Source organism: Panthera uncia, chromosome B1, assembly GCF_023721935.1.
Source record: "Panthera uncia isolate 11264 chromosome B1, Puncia_PCG_1.0, whole genome shotgun sequence".
Classification (NCBI taxonomy): Eukaryota; Metazoa; Chordata; class Mammalia; order Carnivora; family Felidae; genus Panthera; species Panthera uncia.
The window spans coordinates 93,656,478-93,671,127 of record NC_064811.1 but is presented as its reverse complement, the minus strand read 5'-3'; the positions used below and the strand labels follow the sequence as shown (position 1 = coordinate 93,671,127).

The following is a 14,650-nucleotide window of genomic DNA, read 5'->3' as shown; positions in this document are numbered from 1 at the left end:
AGTCCCAAGCAGACTCCATGGCATGCTGTCAACTCAGAACCTGACATTGGTCTTGAATCCATAAACCGTGAAATCATGACCTGATACAAAACCAAGAGTAGAATGCTTAACTGACTGGGTCACCTTGGTGTCCTGTCCCATCTTGTATTAAAAAAAAAAATTAATATTTGTTTATTTTTGAAAGAGGAGAGAGAGAGAGAGAGCGCGCACACCTGAGCATGGAAGGGGCAGAGAGAGAGTGAGACATAGAATCTGAAGCAGACTGCAGACTCTGAGCTGTCAGCACAGAGCCTGATGCAGGGCTCAAACTCATGAACCGTGAGATCATGACCTGATCCAAAGTCAGATGCTTAACCGACTGAACCACCCAGGTGCCCCAATCTCATCTTGTCTTTAAATGGTGTCATGTGCTCCCATGAATTACCACCACCTATATGTTAATGAGTCTCAAATCTTGGAATAATTTCGTCCTATACACCTCCGACTGGATATCTTATAGGTGCTTCCAACTAAACACAGAACAGAACTCACCATCTTCCCATTCATTCCTGTTCTTAGATTTCTTAACTTCATGCAGGAAAACTCCTTTCACCCCACTGCCCAGCCCAGACACTTGGGACTCACTCTTACCATCCCCTCTCCCACATTCTCCATAGCCTGTAGCCTTCTCAGATGTGCCTCCTTAGAATCTTCTTTGCATCCCTACTGTCACCCGTCTCCATTTCAGTTGTCAGCATTTATCTCTTACACTAGGGCAAACCTACCTAACTTTGTCATGTTTCACTCCAATCTACCCTTCACACTACAACCAGAGTGAGTTTTCTAATGCAGACTTTTATTATATATTACTCTTTTCAAAAGTATTTCTTTGGTTTTCTGTGAGCCTCACATTAAGTACAAAAATCTTTGTACAGCTATGTGCTGTAACACAGCTCTCTGTAACTTGCACCTACTTACCTCTGTAGTCTCATCTTCCACCAAGGTGTGTCTGAATCTCTGTTCTCATATTCTAAACTGTTGATCCACAGAGGGCCAAATTCTCTCCCTTTGCGCATTTGAACATTCTGCTCCTCTTACTGAAAAACTCTTTGCCTCCATGTCAGCTCTTCACCTAGATGGCTGTTCTTCCCTCAAGAATCACCTCAGATTTGATTCATGTTCCCTTGTGACTCTGTGTTTTGTCCATATTGTTCCAAGTGTTTCAAATATCTGCCTTTCCCTCACATTCACCTAGATACACCATCAATGCCCTCAGATCAAACATGACCACCTCTGAGAGCATTTCCTGAGCCTAATATGAGTACTCAGAGAATGCTCTGGTTGTCTTTGTTGTAGTATTTATCCCTGTCACAATAGTCCTCTAATTGTTGTCTGTCTCAGACACTAGACTTGTTACCTAAAGATCTATCATAGCCTCTAACTCAGGAAACAAAGGGGAAGCCCTGGCAAGCTGCCACAGCCAACTGCTCCATCCTGAGGAATCCCAACAAATCAAAAGCAGAGCTCCTGGCTATGTTTGCCAACACTGTTGCCCAACAAACTCAGATAAACTCGTCACAAGAGAAGCCAGTAAATTCAAGGAAGGAGTTTTAGAAAAGAGAAGGAGGTAAATTTATTTTGGGTGAAGGCAGCTAGGGGAGGTGGCAGGTTCAAGCCTTAACAACCAACATGGGGCACCTGGGTGGCTCAGTCAGTTAAGTGTCCGACATCAGCTCAGGTCACGATCTTGTGGTTCATGGGTTCGAGCCCCACATTGGGCTCTGTGCTGACAGCTGACAGCCTGGAGCCTGCTTCGGATTCTGTGTCTCCCTCTCTCTCTCTGCCCCTCCCCTGCTCTGTCTCTCAAAAATGAATAAAAAAACCATTAAAATTTTTTTTTACAAAAACAACCAACCTCTCCACTGAACAACCAGCCTCTCTACTGGCAATATGGACACCTGAAGTTTTATGAGGAGAGGATGGGGGTGGGGGCACGTGCAAAAGAGCAGGCAGAGAGTCATCATGGATGGAACTGGATATGTGTTTCGTCCATGAACCTGGGTGGGGAAGGGGATGTGTGGTCTTTTAGGCATTCCATTGCTATCAGAGCTTTTCTGGCCTGACATTTGGAATTTTCCATTCATTGCAAAACACCTACATCAATGCCTCAAGAAAGTGTGATAAGAAATAAGCACAATGGGTTTTAGTTAGAGCATGAGTTAGCAGTCTTGTCTATTTCTGCTTTTAACTGTTGGGGTCTATAGTTGAGCAAGAAGGCTCACTGAGTTCTTTGAGGGCAGGAATCATTGCTCTCAATCATTGAATGTTGAATAAGTAATTCATTCTAAACTATGTCTAGTTGTTCATCTCATGAATGAATATCCAATGAAATTCATTCATTCATGAGATGAAAAACTTATTATGATACCTCTCTCCCACGTACAACCTTTGTCAGAAGACATAATTAACTAAAAGATGAAATTAAGTCCTATAAATAGAACAACAGTTTTGGAGGTAAAAGAGTCTTTTGGAAGGAAGTGGTAAAGGAATACCTTGCAGAATATGGAAAATTAGTTATATTTTTCTAACTTATAAATATCTAAGTGACATTTGATTCATAAACTATAGTCTCTTATACTTGGTTCCTTTCCTTCAAAATATCAATTTTTCCTACACTATCAGCTAACTTCATATTCTGTAACAATCCTACACTTCAGAGTCTGCGTGGAACTGTGATGATTCATATTTTACCCTTATGAGTGTTTTACATTTATAAGGGTACATTAACTACCTAATTGGATTAAAACAATAATATTACATTAGACTTCCCTAGACAAAAGAGAATTCAAAACCACTGCCACTACCAGAACCCAGTGATATAAATGAATATTTAAAAAGATTACAGAAGTCTTTACACGTTCTAACGCCAAGCTGAAAAGCCCACTTAGCTTTTGTCTTTTAAGCTGGCAGGAAAGTGAGAATGATGGCTATTGATTTCAACAGATTTGACATCAACTCTAGGTTTACTATTGTTCATATGGAATTTTCTTCACATGGTAGCCAGATGGTAATAAAAAAATAGACTGAATTTCAAAATTAGTTTTTCTTAGTTATGATCATTGCATTCAGAAAATGCTATGTGAAAAACCTATTTTTTAAGCTAACTTTATATTAATCAAAGAAAGATGTTATATATATATGATGCATTGTGGAAACTTCTTTATCAAATACTTGTATGTAACATTATAAACTTATTTTTGTGAATCTGCTCTGAGATTGCATGGGGTTCTTTGAGGAAACATTGACCTATCATCCTTGATCCATAAATTCTTAAAGTTAGAAGGAACCTTAAAGGTAACTAGTACTCCTTTTCCAATTCAGATAGATCTTTTACACAATCCCTGACAGACGATCATCTAGTCTATTTTGTTTTTCATTTCTTTTTTTTTCCTAGTTGGGTTTTTTGTTTGTTTGTTGTTGTTATTTTTGCCATCTGCCTTTTTGTAATGTTATTCATTAGTCCTAATTGTATACTTTGGAACAAAACAGAGATCAACTGGTCCATCCGCCATCTACCAAAATAGCAGCCACATATCTGAAAGTCCTTGTTTTTTTTTTTTTCCTTTTCCTTTCCCTCCCTTCACTGATATAGTTTTATCAGTTCTAAATTCAAATTATACATTGGATTTATCCACTTACTTCCATTTTTATTGCCACTAGGTGGTAGTCCAAGCCACCATCATCTTTGACCTAGACTATTGTAACAGCGTCCTAATTAATCCCTGTTTCAGTTCTCATCTTTTACCAATCTACCTTCTGTACCAGTGGTCTCCAAATTGGAATACGTACTTCTAGGGCAACACAGGGTGATTCATTAGGATACAAGAACAAATACCAGAAAGTCTATTTATTTTTATCTACTTCTTTTTTTAAAATTTCTATTGTGTGTGCTTTATAATGTTCATAAGTTGGTATAGCAGTGGATGTGTGTGATTTATAAATTAAAAAATGTACATATATTTGGGGACAACATGCTTAAATATTGAATACTCTATTCCAGATGTGTTCTGATTAACAGAGTAGGAATATTACTTCTTAGAATTTGCACACTGCCCTTATATAATGTAAGACCTTATTAGCATTTTAGCTCTTTACATATTTGCTTTTTTATCAAATTCATAGTCTGATATATACAACTTCCCAGATCTATAATGATCATGTAAATGATTGTTTTTTAACATGTAGTGCTTTCCACTTATCCCAATTAGATTTCCTTACAGTTTTTTTTTTTTTTAATTTTGAAACACTCTCATAGAAAAAGTCAAGTACTGCACATGTACAACAAAAAATAACATTTTCTCCTGAACCATTTCTTTGACTTACATTATATTGGCACTTTTCTAATATTTTCAGCTATTCTTTTGTAGAATATCCCTCAGTTTGGGTTTGCCTGTTGTTTACTCGGGACTAGATTCACCTTATGCATCTTAGGCTGGCACACCACAGAAACAATGCTGTTCTCCTCTCATTGCATCCTGTCTGCAGGCACAAGATGTTGATTTGTCCCAATTACTGAGATGTTAACTTTAATCGCTTGATTTATATGGTGTTTATCAGGTGCTTTCACTGTACAGTTACTCTTTGATTACGTGGTTTGTAATTATTATGTAGACTATGTCATCCCATTCCATAGCAACCTTTTATTATTTACTTATTTCTTTTTATTAGTATGGACTCAGGGTTTCCTATTTGATTCATTGGTATAATTCTTTACTATCACTATTTATTTTGATGCTCACATTATCCCAGATTTGGCCAACAAGAGCCCCTTCATTCAGGATTCTGCATCTTTTTGATATATTCCCCTCACTCTTTGAGCCCTTCCTTAACTTTTGATCTGTATATCATCGTTTTTGTTTCAACATTTCAGGTCATTTAGATTACTTTGAATCTTGATTATGCCACTTATAATATTGACTATTCCACCTAGATAATAAGCAATTCTTCTGTTTCTTATTCAAGTCATAGCAATAATGGATGATAATGGATATGGATATATCATGGATTATAATAATCAATGGATAATAATGACCAATGCATTGAAGCCAAGGAAAGAGCCTTGTTGTACTGCTCGAGACTACTTTCCAGATCAGCAGTCTTCGACCAATTAATCAGTTACATTAATTAATATACTATTTTGTAGTGTATTTTGAAGAATTATCTGACTGATAATCAAGCTAGTTGCTGCTGCCAACTTAAAGTCACTATTTTGCCAAAGATTCTTCCCTAGATTCCAACCATCTCCTTCCTGAAAGAAAATAATTTATTACCATTCAGTGGTGTTCTCCATGACTGAAAGCACTGTCTCAAGCCCCACCTGACCCCAAGGTTCAAGGAGCTCATGCCTTGAACTCACCCCCGTCACTGGTACGATCTTTACCTAGAGCTCACTTAGGGATGTCAAAGCTTTGGGGATGGGAAGGTAGTGGACAAAACAAAACAAAAGCTTAGTCCCTGGCACACATTTTACACTCAACATATTGCTTAACTGAACTAATAAATACTGAAGATTAATGCAAATGAATTAACCCAAACTTTAAATAGGTCTAGCTGTTCAATAATCTGTTTGTGTACCATGGAAAAGTCTCTAAAGCCAAAAAATCTGGATTCCAGAGTAGAACCTCAAGATTTACAGCTGTAAAGCCTGGCAAACCACTCAATTTTACTAAATTACTCTGAGTTTCAGTGTTTTTGTCTTCGTTGTTATTAGATGAAAGTAATAAATGGATTACCCCTGCCTAGTCCACAGAGTTGTAGAAGCCAGAGAAATAATATAAATGAAAATTTTCTGTATGCCTTGATTGGTGTGAATGTGTAACATTATTATTATTATTATTCTGGTGAATATACAATGTTACCATACAGTTTTTTTTTTCATTATTTTATAAGAAAAGAATCATGAGCAGATTTTTGAAATGCCCATCATTTTCCTAAGCTCTTTATCTAATACTGATCTTTTTTTAAAAAAGACAATGAAGCTAACTTAGCAAGACTTTTCTTTTTGGCTCCACCTAATTTGTTTTTGTTTTGTTTTGTTTTTGTTTTTTTTTTACATGCTCACGAGGCATCCCCTTAAAAAATTATTCTCAATTTTTTTCTGGGATCACGATAAGCCTCACTATTTGGTTTACAAAAATCCTCCCCATCTTTCATTAGAAAGTTAGAACTGATTTGCTTCTCAAGACTGATGCCATCTTTCCTCTGCTCCTTGATTTTTCAAGAAGTACTGATATTAACTCTGTAAGAGAATAGAAAGATCATCAGCTTAAGCTCTGTCATTCAGGAATTCATTTCACAGCTTGGAGGAGCAGGTTGGAGGAATTGGGCTCATCTCTACATCTCTATTCTCTTGTCTCTAAAATTAACATAAGGGGCACCTGGGTGGCTCAGTCTGTCAAGCATCTGGCTCTTCATTTCAGCTCCGGTTGTGGTCTCATAGTTCCTGGGATCAAGCCCCATGTCGAGCTCTGTGCTGACAGTGCGAAGCCTACTTGGGATTCTCTCTCTCTCTTTCTCTCTCTCTCTGTCTCTCTCTCTGTCTCTCTCTCTGTCTCTCTCTCTTTCTCTCTCTCTTTCTCCCTCTCTTTCTCCCTGTCTCTCTACCCCTCCTATTCTCTCTCTCTCTCTCACTCAAAATAAATAAACTTTTAAAAAATGTTTAAAGTTAACATAAAAGTCCTACTTCTTACTGTTGCAATGAGGACTAAATGCAATAATACATGTGAAAGAAAGCCTATACATTATAAAACTTTACACAAATGTGTAACATAGTAACTCAGAACTCTGATGTAATAATAGCAAAACCAATCATTTGCTGACATATTCTCCTTACCAGACTCTATGCTGTCTTCAATGCCACAGCAACACAATATGTATTATTATCTCTATTTTACAGAGGAGGTAACTGAGGATCAGAGTGGTTAAGTACTGCCCAAAGCTACACAGCTAATAAGCAGTGGAGCAAACTCAAACCCAACACTGTCTGACCCCCAAACTGTACCCCTAACCCATGCCCCAGATTCTACCTGAAACTCCACCAATTTGGCCTCAGTCTCAAGTTCATTTAATAAGAGTCTGTCCTGAAAATATCTCTTCTGTTATGAGCCGCTGCCTAATCTTTTTGTTGTTGGTTCTGGATTTTCCCATATGAAAACTGTTCTAGGCTGTGGGGAAGACAGAAACCACACAGTTAATAATTCTGACCTCTCTCACTTATCTGCTAACACTATACCCTCTCCTGAAAGAAGCACACCTCTTCTTTCCTACTATTTTTTGTGTAAACATTTTCTGTACTTCCTGCTTTTCAAAAGGCTCAATTACTTTTGCTTTTAGTACTAGCTGAGAAAATGCCCAGTTTGATTAGAAAGATTGAATTGGTTAGCCATTCAATGAATTGAATAGATGCTCTGGCCAAGTACATTTTCTGCATAGAATTATTTAGTTAATAATTCATCAAAATGCTTGCCCATACAGATTTTTCAGTTTTTAAATTTACTCAATGCTTATGATGATAGGTGTTACCAATTTGTCATGTCCTTGTCACAAAATCAATAGTTTCACAAGCAAATGTTTTGGATCTTGAACTAGATCATCAAAAATTATCAAGGAGGGGCACCTGGGTTGCTTAGTCCGTTAAGCGTCTGACTCTTGGTTTTGGCTCATGATCCATCTCACGGTTTGTTTCATGAATTCAAGCCCAACCCAGAACTGGGTTCTGAGCTGACAGTACAGAGCTTGCTTGGGATTCTCATTCTCTCCCTCTCTAAAAGGCCCTCCCCTGCTTGCACGCACTCACACACTCACTCTCTCTCTCAAAATATACAAACTTAAAATCACCAGAAAAATATACATAAAATAGTATTTTAAAAAGTTACCAAGGATAGTAACAATACCGTCTGACTTTGGTGCTAAATAATGCTTTTGAAATGCTTATTTCTTTGAGAATTGATTACATTTTAAATTCTTACAATTGTGATAATTGTGAAACTTTGACAGCTAAATGATCAGCAGAGCAGACAGGGCCCATGTGAATGTTGCCTTGCCTTAGTGACCAAATATCCCTATAGACCCTACAAAACCAAAAGCATGTGACTACAATTGATACTTCAAAACAACTCACAGTTACATTAACCTTTCATTTGTAGATTTAAATAAATTGAAGTACTCACCCAAGGTATGTATGACATGTTGGCCTTTCTGGTTAAATCCATTGTAAAAAACTTTTACTTTTGATCTCAATATTACTCTTTGTAACTTGATTCCAAGAATATTTTCACATTTACTTTAAAACCTTCTACAACCTTCATTTTCTCAGAATTTCTATATTTTCTATTTTAAAAGTCCTTTTGAACTTATATAATAATTATGGAATCAATCACTTTTAAATGTCATTAACTGATAGGCACATCTTGACCCGAGTGAAAATTCATACACTATGTGATAATAATCATTCTCTGAAAAAAAAAAAAAAAAATCCTTGGCAAAATATCTTTGGGAAAAAGAACAATGCCAGAAACTAATGTTCATTTAATTTTAATGTATAGAAAGGGTTACCTTGTTTTCCTAGACTACATTGTAAGTGAATGTAACTTTTTTAAAAAGGGAGACACTGTGGAAAATACATGAAAGAACTCATTTCCTGCTGTTTGGGGGAAAATGTAATCCTTCCTTAGCATTAGCTAAAATACTTACCCTAAGATGGTTTTTCAGCAATAATGTATTGTGAGCCAGAAAAAATTCTTTCTCTTTACAGAGATCTAGCAGGCTGGGGACTAATTATAAAATATTTTTGTGACAATCAAACAGGAGACTTTTGTATAACTTTTGCATGTATTTTTAGTACTTCAGAATTAGCTTGAATTAGAGATCTCAGGAAATGATTTGGGAGCTAATGTGAGTTCTCTAGACTAATAATAATAATAATACTCTATGTACATTCATATCCTTTCCCTTATCACATTAGTTTTCAACATTACATCATTAGTTAAGAGATTAAAGTTTATTCAGATTAATCCTGTTAGAAGAATTTTAAAAACACTTTGAGGTAAGTGGTGAAATCTCAGTTTCAAAAGTACTGATTTAGAGTCAAATGTATTTCAAATGTTATATATGAAACTAACTAGGATAAGACTTTTGAATCAGCAGTAGAAATACTGAATTGGTCATATTTTATTTGGAGTGAAGTTTCTCTTCATAAGAGCATTGTTTAGTTTAAGAATCTTTATAATATCTCTTTTATCCTGCACTGACAAAATTTTTTACTCTTATCAAGGTATCAGATACACACCGGACTTCAACATTCTATCATAAGACCTACCCAACCCAACTGCTTACCTCTGGACAATGCAACCCTACCTCAGAAGCTGAAGGAGGTTGGATATTCGACACATATGGTTGGAAAATGGCACTTGGGTTTTTACAGAAAAGAATGTATGCCCACCAAGAGAGGATTTGATACCTTTTTTGGTTCCCTCTTGGGAAGCGGTGATTACTATACACACTACAAATGTGACAGTCCTGGGATGTGTGGCTATGACTTATATGAAAATGACAATGCTGCCTGGGACTATGACAATGGCCTATACTCCACACAGATGTACACTCAAAGAGTTCAGCAAATCTTAGCTTCCCATGATCCCAGAAAGCCTATATTTTTATATATTGCCTACCAAGCTGTTCACTCACCACTGCAAGCTCCTGGCAGGTATTTTGAACATTACAGATCCATTATCAACATAAATAGGCGGAGGTACGCTGCCATGCTTTCCTGCTTAGATGAAGCAATCAACAATGTGACCCTGGCTCTGAAGACATACGGTTTCTATAACAACAGCATTATCATCTACTCTTCAGATAATGGCGGCCAACCCACAGCAGGAGGAAGTAACTGGCCTCTCAGAGGTAGCAAAGGAACATACTGGGAAGGGGGCATTCGAGCTGTTGGCTTTGTGCATAGTCCACTTCTGAAAAACAAGGGAACAGTGTGTAAGGAGCTTGTGCACATCACTGACTGGTACCCCACTCTTATTTCACTGGCTGAAGGACAGATTGATGAGGACACTCAACTGGATGGCTATGATGTCTGGGAAACCATAAGTGAAGGCCTTCGTTCACCCCGGGTGGATATTTTGCACAACATCGACCCCATTTATACCAAGGCAAAAAATGGCTCCTGGGCAGCAGGCTATGGGATCTGGAACACTGCAATCCAGTCAGCCATCAGGGTGCAGCACTGGAAACTGCTTACAGGAAACCCTGGCTACAGTGACTGGGTTCCCCCTCAGTCTTTCAGCAACCTGGGGCCAAACCGGTGGCACAATGAACGAATTACATTGTCAACCGGCAAAAGCATATGGCTTTTCAACATCACGGCTGACCCATACGAGAGGGTGGACCTATCTACTAGGTATCCTGGAATCGTGAAACAGCTCCTACGGAGGCTCTCACAGTTCAATAAAACCGCAGTGCCTGTCAGGTACCCTCCCAAAGACCCTAGGAGTAATCCTCGGCTCAACGGAGGAGTCTGGGGACCATGGTATAAAGAGGAAAACAAGAAAAAGAAGCCGAGCAAAAATAAGGCTGAGAAAAAGCAGAAGAAAAGTAAGAAAAAGAAGAAACAGCCAAAAGCAGGTTCATTTCCAAATTGCCATTCAGGCGTTTGCCATTATCTTAGATAAGTACAAATTTTTTTCCTGTCTGGTTAAACTCAAGTCGGTCTTAGTCTTTCAGCTGTTTTCTAGAGAGACCAGCAAATTTGGCTCAATAATTTTACTGCCAGAAGTAGCAGCCGTGTTTTCATGTTGTGCCACTCCAGAGACTGCTGCCACCTGGTCGTCATGTGGAAGACGGTTCTGTTTTGTGCCAAAGGTGCTACCCTTGCAAGCCACACTTAGAGGAGAATGGAGATGCTGATTTCTTTTGCTCCTTTACAAAAATGGTCCTTAATCAGTGCAACTGTTGTGCTTTCGTCAACTGACCAGATACTATGCTTTAAAACTGCGATCAACGGACATGCTAATTTGATGGAAGTTACAGGGTAGCATGATTAAAACCTACCTTTGATAAAGTACAGTCAAAGGTTGCATCACCTGAAAGGCCTTGAAAGATACGTTTTCTTCGTGAATTATTGTATCTCTGTCTTATGATACTTGGTTTTTGAAGTTAATTCCATTTCACGTATCATTTCCTTTCCTGTGAAAATAAGCTGTTGCTCCCATGTAAACAGCTTGCACCTCATTCTGTCATGCATGAGGGAATGGCATATAAGAATGTTTGAGCACACTGCCAAAACGTGAATGTAACTATTTTCTAAACACTTTAATAGAATGATGTTTCAACGTAAAGTATGTAATTTATTTTTACAGAAAAAAATATTAATTATTTTGTTTTCACAAAAAAGTTATACAAATAACTTTTAATTATTTTATTTTTATTTTCTAAATACTGTTAGAAGAATTTTATTTCATATCTTCAATATTACCAAGCACTGTAGTAGTATAAATTACTGTAATACTGGGTGAATTTGTAAAAGATAAAAAGAAAACTATTCAGCAAAAATGATAATCATCATTGTTCAGCCATTATTTGAATGTAAAAAGATGAATATATTCCTTACAAATTACTTGGAATTCAGTGTTGTACAGGGTTGAAAGACAACTTTATTGTCTCTATCATAATAAACACCTTATTTATGTGTCTTTATTATTAAAATGACTTATTTTATGGCACTAGAAACTTTATTGTGGCTTTTCTGATCTAATTTCTAGATGAAATTATATTCTTCATCTTAACAACAAACATCTTTAAAATAGGCGATTGCAGGTATGATTTGCTAACTACCATAGTAAATAATATGGATTTTTTCAAATAGGAGATGTTTCCACTTGGCTATTTCATAGACAAAAATGTCCTTTTGTTAATAAATAACATTTATAATGATTCTACTCTTATATAAAGTGGACACACTGGGGAGACAGAGAGAAATGAAGATATGGATCCTACCTGGAATAATTAAAAATCTGGTTTGGAACTCACATGTGTGAATACCATGAGGAGGATTAAAGGAGCATGATCTTGGGACACCTGGGTGGCTCAGTTGGTGGTTAAGCCTTCGACTCGCCTCAGGTCGTGATCTCACAGCTTGTGAGTTCTAGCCTGTACCGAGCCCTGTACTGAGCCCCATACTGGGCTCTGTGCTGAGCATGGAGCCTGCTGAGATTCACTGTCTCTCCCTCTCTCTCTGCCTCTCCCCTGCTCCTGCTCTCCCTCTCTCTCTCTCTCAAAAATAAGTAAATAAACTTAAAGAAAAAAAAAAAAGGAGAGCATGGTTTGTAATAAAATTTATCATGGGTCATCAATGGGCATAGATTAATGTGGCTCCTCTGTCTGCCCTAGAGTTTTCTTTAAAGTGACTTCCCCTAATACAAGGGCCTCTAAGCCTCATAGTCAACACTTCAAAAATCAAGAAAGAAGTTACAACTGTGATTACAAAATGTATGCGGTGGTATGGCAGCATACCATTAAATACATTGGTATCAGAATTCAAGGGACTGCCTTTCACAATTTATGGAAATCAATAAAAGAACATTTAGACTGTTACTGAAATTACTAACCAAAATGATAAAAAATAATTTTAGTATTTTACTTCTAGAGTATATGTTTTATGTAGGATAAAGAACTATTTCCTGAGCTTGTGTTTTATAGACTATATATTTAAATGAGTCTTAGAAGTCAAAGGCATATTGTCAGTGTTTTCCTTTCTTAGTGGTACATCAAATAATGATGTGATTTACAACAGTTGATGTCTTATAACTCAAAAAATAGAGTTATCATTAGAAAATAGTTTTGAGGGTAAGTTCAGGAAATGCTGAGTTAAACAAAGTTAAAAAGGTCTCTTTAATGCTGCCTTTCTTAAGAGTTCTTAAAATCCTGATTTGCCTCATAAATCTCTAACAGATGGAAGTTTTTATACATGATTTTCTAATTTATTTCACCATAAAACTCTTGTCAATAGCACATTGCACAGCACTAGGCAAAGTGTGGAACAGACTTTGAAAATTAAGAGTGTAAACATAGAATCTTCTAGAAAAAGGAGGCAATTAAGATTATGAAAATTAACTCACATGAAGCCACTAAGGATTACATAATATGATGTGATTTTAAGTTCTCTATTAATGACCATAACTTTCTCAATGAAAATAAATTAGCCCATAGTCTTCTATCTAGAAATGGCTTCACAAATATTGCTATTGTTCACTGCACCTGGTGCTTAGGTAGACTGATTTAAGAGAAGTCTGTCTTGCCCTTAAGGAGCTAAAGTCTAATAGTCATCTATAAATAATGAACAAAAATCTTTCCAAAATGCTGTCAGCAAATCACTAGGTATTTCAAGATGCCCAAGAAAGAAAATACTGTACACTTGACTTTCATGTCCTAATCATTCAAACTCTGTTAATACTGGGTATTTAGTCTCAGGTCTCAATCTCCTAAACTGCGATTCTCAGGTTGAATTTCTAGGGCCATCTGTGGCTCTTCCAAGCGTAAACTGCAACTCTTTAAAGCCTCTGATCCTGGGGCCCCTGGGTGGCTCAGTCTGTTAAGCATCCAACTTAGGCTCCGGTCATGATCTCATGGTTTGTGAGTTTGAGCCCCTCCTCAGGCTCTGTGCTGACAGCTCAGAGCCTGGAGCCCGCTTCAGATTCTGTGTCTCCCCGTCTCTCTACCCCTTCCCCATTCATGCTCTGTCTCTCTCTCAAAATAAATAAACATTAAAAACAAATTAAAAAACCTCTGATCCTTTCATTAGGAGAACAAAAGAAAAGTCCTGTTTCCCACTAGCTTTGTCAGAAAATACTTTGTGGCTATGGCTATGTGCCTTGGATGAGAAAGGATATAAACATTTTATTGGAATAAAAAAGCAACAAAGCAACAAATAACAAAGCAACAAAACCTTGTGGTACCTTTCCAGTGAAAACTTCCACCCCACATCTGTCCAGTCTACTAAAGGAGATGTTTCATGTATATTTACATACTCTTACCTCACTTTTCAAAAAATTGAGCGACTGTTACAGTTTCTTGAAAATCTTTTTGAAGATCTTCAGAAATAGAGAAAACAGCATGCCATTGACCACTGAGTAAGTATACAGTTAATGTATTTTGGCATTTGATATTCCAAGGTACGTGAGTTTGGCATCAGGATTAGCTTCTTAAGCATTTAATTCATAAGGTGCTTGAGCAAATTGTGAATTTGTCAATAGCTATCAGAATATGTGTTGTTGGCAGAAGTAGGTTGGCTTTGCAAAAGAAGCAAACAAAATTCTTATGTCATAAGCTAATAACTTCATTGTTCCCTCTTAGGGAAAATCACTTATCCAAATGTATACGTTCATGCAACAAATATTTATCATATCCTACTACCTGTCAGGTAAAATTCTACTATCTGTCAGGTAAAAATTCTTACCTTTGTGCAGGTTATACTCTTGCCAAGTTAGGCAGACAATAAATAATGAACAAAACTTATACACAAATTATATACAAAATCCCCTCCCTCCACCCCCCACCCCTCCTTAGCCTCAGTTTTGCTTTCCATGGTTTCATTTACTCACGGTCCACT

The 14,650-nt window shown here is 37.1% G+C and overlaps 1 protein-coding gene across 1 annotated transcript in view; it reads left to right on the top strand.

Annotated features, from left to right (window-relative positions):
* The window catches only part of ARSJ (arylsulfatase family member J), an 82,110-nt gene extending 70,344 nt beyond the window's left edge, over positions 1–11,766 (top strand). The window contains exon 2 of the mRNA XM_049631066.1: positions 9,311–11,766. Coding sequence (XP_049487023.1) covers positions 9,311–10,715 — 1,405 coding nt within the window. The 3' untranslated portion in view covers positions 10,716–11,766. The remainder of the gene's footprint in view (positions 1–9,310) is intronic.
* Positions 11,767–14,650: the final 2,884 nt, after the last annotated feature.